This window comes from Trachinotus anak, unplaced genomic scaffold (assembly GCF_046630095.1).
Source record: "Trachinotus anak isolate AG129_WGS33_773 ecotype Australia unplaced genomic scaffold, CSIRO_AGI_Tana_v1 ptg000010l, whole genome shotgun sequence".
In the NCBI taxonomy this organism is placed as follows: domain Eukaryota; kingdom Metazoa; phylum Chordata; class Actinopteri; order Carangiformes; family Carangidae; genus Trachinotus; species Trachinotus anak.
The window spans coordinates 21284112-21297624 of record NW_027273861.1 but is presented as its reverse complement, the minus strand read 5'-3'; the positions used below and the strand labels follow the sequence as shown (position 1 = coordinate 21297624).

Sequence of the window (13513 nt, the reverse complement as noted above, 5' to 3'; positions counted from 1 at the left end):
TGTTAATCAGGCCATGGATCTGATTAAAGATGATGACGCTATCTTTGTTAGGAACATATTACCTTGACCCTTCTTACACACACACACACACACACACACACACACACACACACACATTGCAACCAGTTCAAACTCTTGTTATAAAACTGTACCCTGTGGTAATTTATGACAGAGATGTATATTTTGCAAGTAGAGGTGTTTATTTTGAAGGATGTAAGTTTGTGTAGGGTGTAGTCTAACTTTGGAATCGGTCGACTATTGTTTGCCCATTTTAAAAAGACATGGGACAACTGGAAGCAGACATGACAATTTGCACTTTAAAGCAGGCCATCGTGTTTATACTTCGTTGATGTGGAAGCTACAGTTTATACAATAAAAAAATATATTATCCAGCTGCTGCAGTGTATTGTGTCCACTGGACTGTCACTTGTCCTTAGACCTTAGTGTCACTAAAAATTTAATCTATGAAGATATTTTTTGCATCAATAAATAAGTCATAGTCTATTTAATCTAGGAGGACAGGGTATAGCGCAGTCACACTCGCAGGAGAGCAACAGTCTACCTGCTGGACTGCAGAAACCTGCCTATTTTGTCTGCTGCTGAAAGGATGACTGTGTTTTAAAGGTAAGCGCAAACTGTACATCTCTTGCAACTAACGAAGAAGAGAATTACTTGCATTTGTGTGGCCATGTGAATGGGCATATTGCCAATTAAGTAATGTTATCCATTTAAGCATTTGTTTGTCTGAGTTTTGCCTCAATGTTGCCATGCAGATTCTATTTATGGCATCAATTTGAAGCCCGGCTGATGGCGGAGGTCACTGTAGGGCGATTAATATAAAATTCTCCTGGAGGACTAAGGGACATGCATGCCTGAAGAATTACTAATATGTTTCCAAGAAACTCCTGAGGTTTTAAAGCCTTCAAGTGGACTGTACACGATTTAGGATTATAATAGGCTAACTTTATTGACAGCTGATGTATCTCTCATGAAGACATTTCTCCAAAAAAACTAATAATTTGCTGAGGCTACTGTCCTGACAATTATCAAACTAACACAGTGGACTGTTGTAAGGTGTGTGTGTGTGTGTATGTGCGGCGTCACCCAGCCCCCCTCCCCCGCCCTCCCTCTCTTTGTCCCTCCTCTATAGTCGTCGGAGGAGCGCTCTCCATCTAGCCGCGCATCCTACTCCAGAGTACCAACAGGATGATCCGCCGCTGCACCGCCACCGACAACCTTCACTTCACTTTCACACTCATTTAACCCTTCACTCGGACCCCCGCACTACCCCCATGCTTTGCCCTCCTCTTGAGATGCGATACCACTACACGGTTTCCCGGAGAATATCTTCATCTTCCGTCGCTCCTCGCTGATAGAGAGCATGCCCGACGCGGGGACGGCAGCGGCAGGCGCTGCAGCCGCGGCGGCCGCCAGCGGTGCGACCGCCGCCGGCGACGGCCCCGAGAGCTCCCGGCACCGACACCGAACGCAGCAGGGAGACTCGGAGAGGCCGGAGCCGGGCGCCGCCGCTCCACAGACCTCCTCCGGTGTACTGGGTGAGTCAGGAGTGCCTCTCTCCCTTTGGACAATGCGGTTTAGCAGGAAGAGAGGACAGGTGGACGTGATGCTGGGAGGCGAGACGTGCAGACACCGTCCTTTTGTCTGACCACCTGATCAGACTCAGGCCTGTGAATAATGGCTTTGACTTGTTTCGTGTGTTCGTATGGCAGCGGCTTCTCAAAAATGATTCACGTTATATCCCTTTCTGTAGGAAAATGCCCACATTTTGGCACAGCCCAGCGTCCAGGTTTGACCTTATTCCCGGTTGTTGTACACTAGCCTCCCCTCCCGTCCTCACAAGACACAGTAGGCTTTTCCTTTGGGTAGTTGTGGTCATTGCTGCTATAGTTTTCCACAGCATCCTTATGGGCTGCTAGTGGGCTATGATTGGCTGTTAGTTTTTATTAAAGGGGTTCCGTCCAGTTATGTGTGAGTTCTGCCAGCCTTTCCTCCTGGTAACAAAATGTTCAGTAACTTTATGATGTCATCCAGGGATTTCTAAACTACTGAGGCCAGACCAGACTACTACAGGCTGCTGTCTTCCTCCACTTTATTGCCTCAGTAGCCGTTGCCATGCTATTGGATAAGAGGACAGGTGCATGTTTTGTCATTGTGATGAGGGTTAAGCCATAAAGGCTGCCCTTCTTATAAAAAATATGCCCATAATGTGTTCCAGTGTGTGTATGTGGTGTTGTTTATACCACCTTACATTTAAGTGTATTTTCCCTGTGTTATTCCTTAGATAGACCTAAAATTATGACATTTTAACCCCCTAGAAATGGTAAGAAGAACAAACACGCTTTCTGTTTATACTCCATGACACTGATAATATAAATAGATGAATAGGCTGTATCATAGTTGTCTTGTTGGAAGAATTGCATGAGGCTATTTTTGGAACAGAGCACAATATTAGCCTGGGTAGAGAGCCTCAGCTGCCGAGCCAGGGTTGTTTTCCTGTGCTCCCTGCGAGTACTGCTGCAGAGTGATGCAGTGGGCTGTCAGCGGTTGAGCGCTCTTTTCCACACTTGGTCGAGGTAACCTGAGCAGGCTGCTGCTGACTGGCAGAACAGTCTGATGTCATCCTTTTGAGAGGCTGGCACCCAGTCCGGGTCCTTGAATGGGTTACAGGGTTGGTGGGTCAGCAAACTGAAGATGAGGTTAATTTTACTGTTACTTCATTAGCTAGAAGCAGCACTGGGGCAAAGAGAGGGACTGGGAGTTAAAACCTGGAACAAACAGTCCACTGGTACCAGACTTTTAATAAGTGGGGACTAGTGGCGCAAAATGTATTGAACCTCAATTCTTTTTTGTTGCTGACCCAAACGTGTGTGTATCGTCAACTACTCAAAACTGTCAAGTACGGAGAGCTGAAATAATTTTTATCAGATTTGAAGTCAGGCATTCACTAATTTAATTTTGGCATTCGTCTTGTATGACTGCATGTGTTGGGGAGATTTAACATTAGAGACCGTTTTTGTTAAAGGAAGTAAATTGTTTGTAGAAAATCTTTATATCTCTTAGGGTATCAATAAAGTATTGCATTATGTCCACAGGAGAAAATGAATTCACATTGCTCTGTTAAAGTACAAAAGTTAAAAGGCCTTTATTAATTTATGTAGCTACATGGAAGACTAACATTCATTAACTGCACACTAGTCCTCTTCAATCACACACACACACACACACACACACACAGACGAGTGGATAGTGTAACCATAGTACAAGCTCCAGTCTCACATGTGAGACTTTTCACAGCCACGTCTGGCAACCTCATTGCACCTGTAATCATTTAATGAACGCACACATATGTTACATATAGCAGTGATGAAAACATGTACATCTGGACCCCACTGTATCTGTAAGGGTTTTCTTGAAGCAGTAAGGATAGAATAATAAAGAAGAGATACTGTGGCCAGTATTTGCCTACCCACACATCAGGACCAACTACTTTGTGTTAAATTGCTGTCAGATCCAGGTAGTGCCTCCTCTCTTGCTTTGTGTGTTGTTTTCTTTTTTGAAGCCTGACAGTGAATGTGTAAACTACAACTGACACTAAGGGCCACGTTCTTTCCAGACAATAAAATAAAATCACACATCACAGTTGAAGAATTGACTGTTGATAAGTATAAAGGTAGGCTGTGTATCAGAAATGTTAGGAGCAGTGACTGTCTCTTGCCCTCTTGAAACCTTTTGCTCCCACTTGTCTGTGTATTTCCTTGCATGGGTCATGACAGAGAAGAATTGGGTTTGGGGACGTCGGTGGGATTACCATGATATCAAATAACTGCCCTCACACGTGTGAGTGTCAGTCAGCTGGCGCAGCAGCAGCAGCAGCAGCAGCACGTCAGGGTGATTTCTCCAAAGTGGCTAAGATTTTGGTTGCAGCCTATGAGGATTTTCCTCACTGGAGGCTTGGATGCTCGATTGTTTCCATGCCTCCACCACATTTTCCTAATCCCTCCACTGTAGACTGGAATGACTTTGATCCTCTCAGCCATCTTCTTTTATAGCTCCAACACTCACAAGCCAGTGTTTCAAAGATTAATTAAGCACCCATCATTAGAGAAAGCAATGTAAAACTCTCACCAATTAGTTTGCGTTCCCTCTGAGGCCAGTGTTGATAAGATTCTGTGTTATGGAAATCAGGTCATGTAATTTGTGGTTGCCCAATCAGCCAGCACAGAGGTTTAGGATTTAGGACATTTGTTAGGATGTATGGCGAGATCCATTCTTGCTTTGAAAAAGACACAATGATAATGGGTTGCGGCCTGAAATTTTGCATCTTTGCTTACCTTCCTGTAAATCAGATCTGATTTGAATTTGCCCTATTATACTTCAAATTGTATTTTTACTTTAATTCCATTTTTTATGTGCAGGTTTAATTAACAGCAAGAGTTTTTCATTGTGCAGTTGCAACTTGGGGCTTAATGAGAAGTAGAGATGACAACTGAATAGGATCTGGCAGTGTGTTGTAGCCTCATGTATTGGTGTGCTATGACACTAACCCTTACAATAATTACCTTTTGCATAACATTTCACGTCATTGTCTAATTGTACTTTTTAGCTTAGCATCTGCTACAGAGTACAAATTAGATTTCACTGTATGAAACATATAAGCATTAAAAGTCTGTCGAAAACTGTCGTTTGAAACCCTTTTTGCACCCCTGTTCTGAACTGAGAGTGCAAGTCTGTTCTGAGACAGCAGTGAGATCTGAAGGGTCCATTTTTATCTATGTGAACTTATTTAAGTCAATCTTTGATGCTTGGCACTAATAAATGCACTCTACAGTCTACAAAATGCATGAGAAAACTGTATTAAGCAGGGATCTGCACTCATCCATAGACTCTTGGCCAGGACTCTGCTCTCTTGCTTGCGCCGCCTCAGCTCAGCTTTGCTTCAGACAGATTTAGTCAGGTTCAGTGTCACACAGGTTGCCTTAAACACAGCAGTGTAAGGACAGTGATGAGAGGAAAAAGCATAACGCTGAACTTCCTAAAAGAAGAGCTCTTTTTGCAGCAGCAGCAGCAGCAGACAGACTGAGCCATTGGTTTTGTGCCCTCCCACAGCTTCATAAATGAAAGGGCTGATTAATGTAATGCAGTATGATATAATGACAGCAGTGTGTTGTGCCTAATGACTCTGAACTTAATGTCTCTCTCTCTCTCTCTCTCTCTCTCCGGATCTCTTTGCCTGTCTCACTTTTATTCATTGCATGCTCCACAGAGATATATTTCCTGTTCTACTTCTCTTCTCCCCTTCTAGAGTGAGTGCTGAGCTGCACATTAGCTGCATTAGTGATCGAGGAAAATTGCCTCACTGTGGGGTCACCTTGCTGTTAGTAACATTGCAGCTTTATTAACCTCACCTGATCGGTCAAGCGCACAACCGACAGATTTCTTTGGTGACCCAGCTTTTGATGGGGGGATGACATCTCATGCTACACTTAAGCAGACCATCAGGCTATAAAATTAAGTGGCTAGCTCTTTAAGAACTTAATATTCATTATAAGGAACTTGTTAAAGCGAAGTTAGTGCTGGTCAGATGGTGGTAAACACTGCAGTGATTGCTGCAATCATTTTCATTAATTTGCTGTTGATGATATTTGTGTGGTTGGTGCTCGTTTCATGGACTATTTGTGACCATAGTGGCTTTATTTGCTCATGCTATCTACCCAATCTGATGTTTTTGCTGCAAGAGACATAAGGTTTATCATTTTATGTTGCTGCGACGATTGAGGATGCACTGATCCAATATGCTGGATCAGTACTGATGCCAATTTGATTTTATAAAACAGGTTGAGTATCAGCCATGAAATGACCGATCCCAATAAATACAGTTGTTTCATCAAAGTCAGCATTCTGTGTTTGCGCTATCAGTTACAGTCATTCAGTCACGTTGGGCTGTTGACTCAGTTTTTAGAGCCACAGAAATCCCTGGCCTTATGTTACCTTTGATAAAAATGATCCCAGTGAGTTGTGAGATTTGTAGATTTTCAATTTGAGGAAAAAGAGAGTTATCACATCCGTACTTGGTATATGGAGATAAACTGAGTCGTGGTATCCGAAAAGGTTGGATCACAAGAGCTGTCACTATGTGTTTAGTCAGTAGATTCAAAGGAGGATTTATCTCGCATAAAATAAATTCTAAAACAAACTGAGAGCAGCACAATTTATATCCGTTTAGTGACGGATCAGTGTGGCCGCTGCACCCTGTGGCCAACAGCTGTGCCGTTTTTGTTACCTGATTCTTGCTGGCTTGGTTTTTCCACATGAAGAGATGAACCCATGCATGTACTACCTGTGCTATCAGACACCTTCATGGGATGACACCCCTCCTGTAAGCATACACCTGTGTATGCCCGTGTCCACAACCATTAGATGAGGGATGTTTTAGGAAGTTACAAACACTCCCTGAGTTGTGATAAACCATCTGTTTTGCAAGTGGTATTCACTTGTCCTAGATTCTCGAGTTTTTAATGGCTTAATCATATCACCCATAATGCCTCTTTGCCTCGAGCCAACCATCTTCTAAATCCCTATTCAAGCCCTCTGGAAGTTTACACTTTTCCTTTTATAGCCATGAAGATTATCAAACTGTAAGCAAAAAAATGATAATGCACACTCCAGAGCTTAAAGCGTTCCAAGCACACAGAGAGAGAGAGCGAGAGAGAAAGAGAAGAGAGAGAGTGCTCCTGGTGTTGCCTGTCTCTTGCCTTGAGTGGAAGCTGTGACATGTCGCAGAGACCTTATCGCTGAGTTTAGGCTTCTTTCTCTGTGATCAAAGCGGAGTCAATAACCAGCCTCCTCCACTGTGTTACTGATATTGCATTCCTGAGGGAAAAAGTAGGATTGAAGTGTATTCGGTCACCCTGTCCTTAATACTCTTTGACTATACTGACTAGGCCTGGATTTGGTTTCTTTTTTTTTTTTTCTTTTTTTTTTGGCAGTTGCTAAGCAAAGCCAGGAGAAATACAATGACCATGGTGAAGAATGCTGTTTTTAGCCTCAGTCGTAGGGAATTGCTCCACATTAGCCACTGTGCAGCCTCCAGAGAAGGCTAAAGGGCTATGAAAGTGTAACGTACAACACATGGGGGAGAAAAGCGCTTTCTCCTGCAGCTAATAACTCAACATATTATCCATGTCAGTGCTAGCACAGAGCCAGTCAATGATAAGCAAGGGAGTTTTAAACCACCATCTGTCTGTGATGTCTTTGTCCTCTCTATCATCCTTGGTGTCCTCTTAATACCTTCCTGTGACTTGTTTTGTTTCACCACTGTACCTTTAGATTTGTTTAGCAGGTAGAGCGGAGCAATCAGTCCTCATCATCTTCTCCTCATTACCCTCTGTAGCAGGCTGAATGACAAAGTTAAACCTTGGTGGAAAGCAGCATGATCTGTTTGTTCGCAGTAATGCACACTCAGAAATGCTGCAGTGCACTCGGGCTTTCTCTGATGATGAATAAACATCTCAGGAGTCCCTCTTCCATCACTTTCCTCATCTAGCTAATAATCACCCTCTTTGTCCTGCATGGCTCTGTGCTTTTATTTTGTTGGGTGAGAATGTAGGGCAGGAAGGGAGCTTGTTAAGTGTATCTGAAGAACAGAGTAAAAACAGATAGTGTAACTGAACATAGGCCACTGCTTTTCTGAGATCTTTGTTGGAGAGCTTTACCACTACTTATGACTTTAATTTTAAAGTATCCCTCCAATTTGTGTATCATAAAAGTATTTCACCGTCAAAAGTATTTAGGATGTCCAAAGTGCTTCAAAAATCTTTTTTCTATGCTAAATGATCTTTTACTTAAACACAAAATTCATTTATGATTTATGATATCTGAGAACAACTTTGACCCTAATTTGATAAGTGAAATAAGTGATGTTAAAGATTAAAGGAGTCAGTTTCACCTTAGATTAGCCCTTTTTTAAAATCCAGTTTTCCTCTACTATCATGAAGCTGTATCATGTTTTCACTAAGGGAACTTTTCAAACCCAAAACTCTGTGTTTTTATAGCTCCGCAATTCTTTCAATGTGAGATATTCTTATTGTCTTGTACATCATTTTATACACATTTAACATAACTTCAGCCTGACAGAGTTGGTGTTCTTGAAAACGTTGGGATCTTCACTAGAATTTAAAATCAAGTTTAAATAAAGCCTGGCTGCACAGCATGAGTGTGCACTGAATGACCCAGTGGGTCTTAACCCTAACCGTGACCACTGGGTTGAAGAGCCTGTAGCGTGTCATTAGCACTGAGGTAGTTTTTGGTTTGCACTCTTCTCCCTTTTATTGAGTTTTGGTTTGCATCTTTTGTTCTTTGTCTGAAAAGCCCCGTCAGATTCTGGCTCCTCTCTTTTGATAATAGTTTGAATGTGGTGAAAGTCTGTCCATAGCTGAGGGGGAACATTCTGTTCCAGCTCATATATTTGCACATTGCCAATGTTGACTGATGAAACCCTACAAGAGTAAAACACAGACCTTCATTGTGGATCCCTCTCATATATTTTCTCTGCTTTTGACCCCCTGTTTCTTTTGTCCTTACCTTTTCTTTTACTGAACGGTCCACAGCGTCACATGTAAAAGAACATATACTCTATGTGTCATCTACAGCGTCGTGTCTGTTTTGTTAGCTGCACATATTTTTGTCAATTGGTCAGAAAATCATGACTCTAGCATTCTGTGTTACTCTTGCCGCAGCTTTTACTCCTGCTCATTTCCCCTGGCAAAGTGCTGCGAGAAAGCTGTGCAGTGCTCCTGATGATGCCTGAAGAAAATTGGCTGTCAAGGAAAATAAACTGCATGGCCACTGCTGTAACACCCATATTTGCATCGAGAGAGAAATATCTCCAGTTTTTCACTTTGCTCCTGATCTGTGTTTATTGAAGCATAAGAGTCAACTGCCTGTTGTTTACGTGAAGGTCTTTGAGTGTGACTGTGTCCATTCACATGGAGAAGAGTAATTAATTTGCCTCTTTTTAATTTTTAAACCGAGGAGGTTTCACCAACATAAAGATGCAGTGACTTTGAAAAAATGTAAAAATCAGTTGCTCCAGTTGGGATGAATTTGCTCAACCCTGCACTAGTGCCAGATTAATATTCTAATGAAACATATATTTTAAACTTCCTACACTGCCTCTACTACTTGTGCTTGTAAATGTATTTTTGTAGTTTTCAAAATTCCTTTTTGTTACATAGTGTTCCTGAGCTAAACAAATCAGCATGAAATGCTGCATTGATCTTCCTCAAGTTTCTTTTTGAAAGACAAGAGAAATCAAAGCCGACCAAGTCATTAATAAATATCTTCCTTTTTGAGCAGGAAAGGAAGTGGGAGGGACTTTGTGGTAATGCACAACATTCACTGGTTCCTCTGGGCATTGATCTGACTCGGAGCCTCCCTCCCATCTTTCCTGTCCAGGAATAGAATATCATACCATTGTACGGATTGGTTAGTCCATAACCATCATCTTTCTTCTATTATCCTCTTCTCCTCCATTGCCGTAGTGCCCAGTTTAATTTCAGATGTGAGTAGAAATACTCGGTTTGCCTGATGTCTATTGGAATGTCTCACCGCAGCAGAGTGCCATATCAGGATGATTATGATTATGAATGACCTCCAGAGGCACTGGCACTGGATCCCTTCAATTTTGATGAAAGCAATCTCGTCCCTGTATTTCTTGCCATAATTCAATTAACCTCCACTAAATAGTTGTGAGCGCAACCTCCCTGGACAAAGGGCTGAGTCTGTCTGAAATGATTGCAAGGTTTGAGCCTGGTACAGTCAGTCAGATGTACAGTAACACATTAGATGTTAATGTTCTCTGTTAAAGCTGCTTAAAAATGTATGAGTTTGTTTTCTCTGAATGCCTGACTTGGTTGGTCCTCCACGTGACCCTCCGTGTGCTCTGTGCAAGAAAACACTTGTGTCATATAGTGATTAAATTTGCATTGCAGTGCAGCAGGCCCTCCTCCTTGCCTTTAGGTAAAACTTTAAAGTTAAAGAAGTAGTAACACATTTTGGGAAACATGTTGAGTATTTGCTTAAATGAGAAGATCGATTACATCATCATGTCTGTGTGTTCAATATGAAGCTACAGTGGTCAGTTATCTTAGCTTAGCATAAGGACTGGAAACGTGGGGAAAGCTCACTCTACCAAATGTGTTTAGTGAGTGTGTTTAGAGTGGTATCAATTCTCTCATCAACTCATTAAAAGTGAATAAGTATGATATATATATATATATATATATATATATATATATATATATATATATATATATATACATAACGGTTCTTTTAAGATGTTACCGTTTTTTTTTCTTCAAAGTTTTTGGCCACATTGTATCAAAGCTATCAAACATATTACTTTTCGAAAATGCAGGGCGCTGCAGTGACCTTAAGCCTGCTCCAGACGACACAGAAATGACCATTTGTGTGTGTTCACATTGTTGCTGTGTGTAATCCATGTCCCTTTGTTCTGTGTGTTCATCAGAAAATCCTTTCTCCACTTTGGCAGTTGCCCACTGCTCAACAAGGAGGTCTGTTTGCTCCACAAAGGCTGCTATTCACTCCACTATATTCATCACCACTCGCTTATTCATAATTCGTAATCCCCCCCCTCATTCCCAAGCTTGACAATGCTCAATTCAGTCAGTTAGATAACCAGTCTGTGGTTGTCTGAAGGAGTAGTCTGCATCGACCAGGCATGAAAGGATTCAACACTGGCTTCCGTTCATAATTATTACCTGACTGAAGAGCACAGAGCATCATTGCCTCCTTTAACCCCAGCTTTGTAGCAGATACGACCGCTGAATCTCTGCTTTTTTGCTTCTTCACTGAGGTAGCTCACCCAAATTAACCAGCTAACCTACAATGAACCACCAATTAGCCTAGTTGGCCGAAAGAAAGTGAGAGTGGGAAATGAAGGGGGCAGATTTAGCGAGACTAAGAGGGGAGTGGAGACAAAAAGTGATGTAAAGGAGAAAAAAGAAGAACATATGGGGAAAAGTGATACTTCAACTATTCTGCAGCGTGAAGACTCTGGCTCTTCTCTTCCTACACGGTCTTGCCTCGTCCCTCTCTTGGCTCTGAGCCACGGGCGGCTCCGGTGTCACATGTAATCTTTGTTATTTTCAAGCCAAGGACGAGTCTCTATTATCCTCCCTGCGCCTGATAATGAGGAAACCAGAGTTCTGACATCCACCAGCATCTTCATCCCATTTGTCACAAAGACAGAACAGACATCTTCTATCTCCCTCCGGTGGAAAAACACTCCTAATCTCCATTGCATCACATACAGGTTGTCTTATCTTGGAGCAGGTCTCTCTAGTAATGATTTGAGTCATGCTACACAAGCTGCGTGACTCCAGGGATGGCAGTGTCAGCTGATCAGTCATTCCACCACTTTCGTCCCTAGTGAAATAACTAAAATCCTATTGGCTAGTACTATTACCTACTTTGCCATTGGGATGAACTGTAATAACTTTGTTTTTTTGTGTAGCTTTTTCTTCATTTTTCATCCAGTGTCATCATTAGGTCCGATTTTCTCCAACACTTAATCTAATGACAGAACACCTGCAAAACTAATGACTTTACTATCAGTCTAGTCTCGGTCTCTAGGTACTCCTAGCATTTGTGTCACATTCACCTCATATCAATTAGACCGTCATTACGAGCATCTGAGTGGGGAAAAAACTGTTCACGCCAACCGCTGACTTGTCATTCAGACTTGAAGATAGGAGATATTTTCGGCAGCTACATTATCTGTCGCTTGCAAAGCTGCCATTGTTGGAAGTTATGTCTAATTAAAATCCAACATCAACTGAAATCACTCTGCTAATTTAAAAGGAGCTGAACATTGATTTGAGTTCACTGGATAAGTGAAAAAAACACTACAGATATGTAACACAACAAAAGAAGCTAATGTAGGATAGTCATCCGGTATGATTACAAGGCTAGCAGAGTGGGTAGCCATATTGGAATTGCACAAGCTGGAGTGCTTTGCTAATTAGCTACTGTTAGGCTAGTAACACGCTGATGAACAGAGTTAACATTTTAGCTGCTAATCATTAGCGTGCTAGCTTTGTTATTGAATATGTAAGAATGCGAGTGTACAACCTACAGTTGTCTCCTTACCAATCTAAGGTAAAACAAACTTTAGTCGCCTTTGGAGGGCTACGCTGAATCTGTCCTGTGTCTGTCATGAATTGGGATGAATGTTATGCAGAGACTGTCTCAGCAGGATTTATTAATGGCTGGAGAAAGAGGTTTGTTAATTAGAAGCAGGCCTGATTACAGGCTGATTGCAGTACAGCTTCGAAACTAACAGGAAACCGGTTCTGATTACATGCATTTCAAAGACGCAGAACACAGCTAACATCCAACCTCGCTGCCTGTGGCCAGTCTTTGAAAGGAAACGTACCGCATGACCTTTGTTTACCTTCGTTCACCTTCAGTTCTTTCAGTGGCAGTATTTACCACTGAAGCATCAGCACTGTGGTGAGCCAGGTTTGTTTGTGTCGCCGTACTCTTCCCTCCTTCTGCCTAGTTTGAAGACTTCAGCCACAGAAGCTCCATGTACACGAAGATGGCAAATACCTCTTGAGACAGTTTGAGTGAGATGGAAGAGGAGAGCTGAGAGAGAGAGAGAGAAAGGAAAAAAAAGAAAAAAGAAAGCATAGAGAGAAGGGGGGACTGAAAGATTCTGCCTGGGGGGGGGGCTAAAAGAGAGGATTTGGATGAGAGAAAGAGGCAGGAATGGTAGTGGATGATATATAAAGAGAGAGAGAGAGGGAGAGAGAGAGACTTAGAGGGCCATGGTGTGGAAGAGAGGAGCAGGCTGAGGTGGAAAAAAAAGAGACAGGAGGAGTGCTCTGATGCAGTGGGAAGACGGGCTTTCATATCATCTAACACTCATCTGTTTGTGCAGCTGCCAGTGGAAGGGAAAGATGCAATGTGGAATTGGAGATGTTTGCACCTGATCTGGCGCCTGAATGTATGCAGACTGTGTACAGTAGCTGGCATTGGGAGGGTGAAGTGAGGTGGCTGCTGCGACAAGCTATAAAATGAGTCAGTGAGGAAATAAGTGGGAGACAGAGAAAGGGGCAGATAAGAGGAGAGGTGGGTTATATGGTTTGTGTTTTTCCCTCAAGACATGTAGGCTGCTGTTGCAGAATCCACGGCTTGATTCACATAATCTTCACCGGTGGAATGATCTGATTTGGTTTTTATTTCAGACGTTTCAGATGCGTGATTTGATGACTCAGTTTGCATACTGTTGTCGCACCTCTTTATTATGTATGTACATTTGTTTTGTTTTTTTTGTCTCTGTTTGCATGTCTGTGTGTGTTTTGGTGTGTACCTGTGTCTGAATCTCTGTGGTGTGTGTGTGTGTGTGTCAGTACTGTGACTGTGTGTGGAGTCTGTACAGGACGGAGATAATTCTAATTAAGCAAATTGT

At 42.3% G+C, this 13513-nt stretch overlaps 1 protein-coding gene across 3 annotated transcripts in view; it reads left to right on the top strand.

The window, feature by feature from the left end:
- The first annotated feature begins 1165 nt into the window (after positions 1-1165).
- Positions 1166-13513, top strand: part of ano8b (anoctamin 8b) — a 37138-nt gene continuing 24790 nt past the window's right edge. For all 3 annotated transcript variants that reach the window (XR_011692072.1, XM_071486123.1, XM_071486122.1), the window contains exon 1: positions 1166-1556. Coding sequence is in view for 2 of the 3 variants with exons in the window: in XM_071486123.1 (XP_071342224.1) it covers positions 1382-1556 (175 nt within the window). In the remaining variant the exon portion in view is untranslated. The remainder of the gene's footprint in view (positions 1557-13513) is intronic.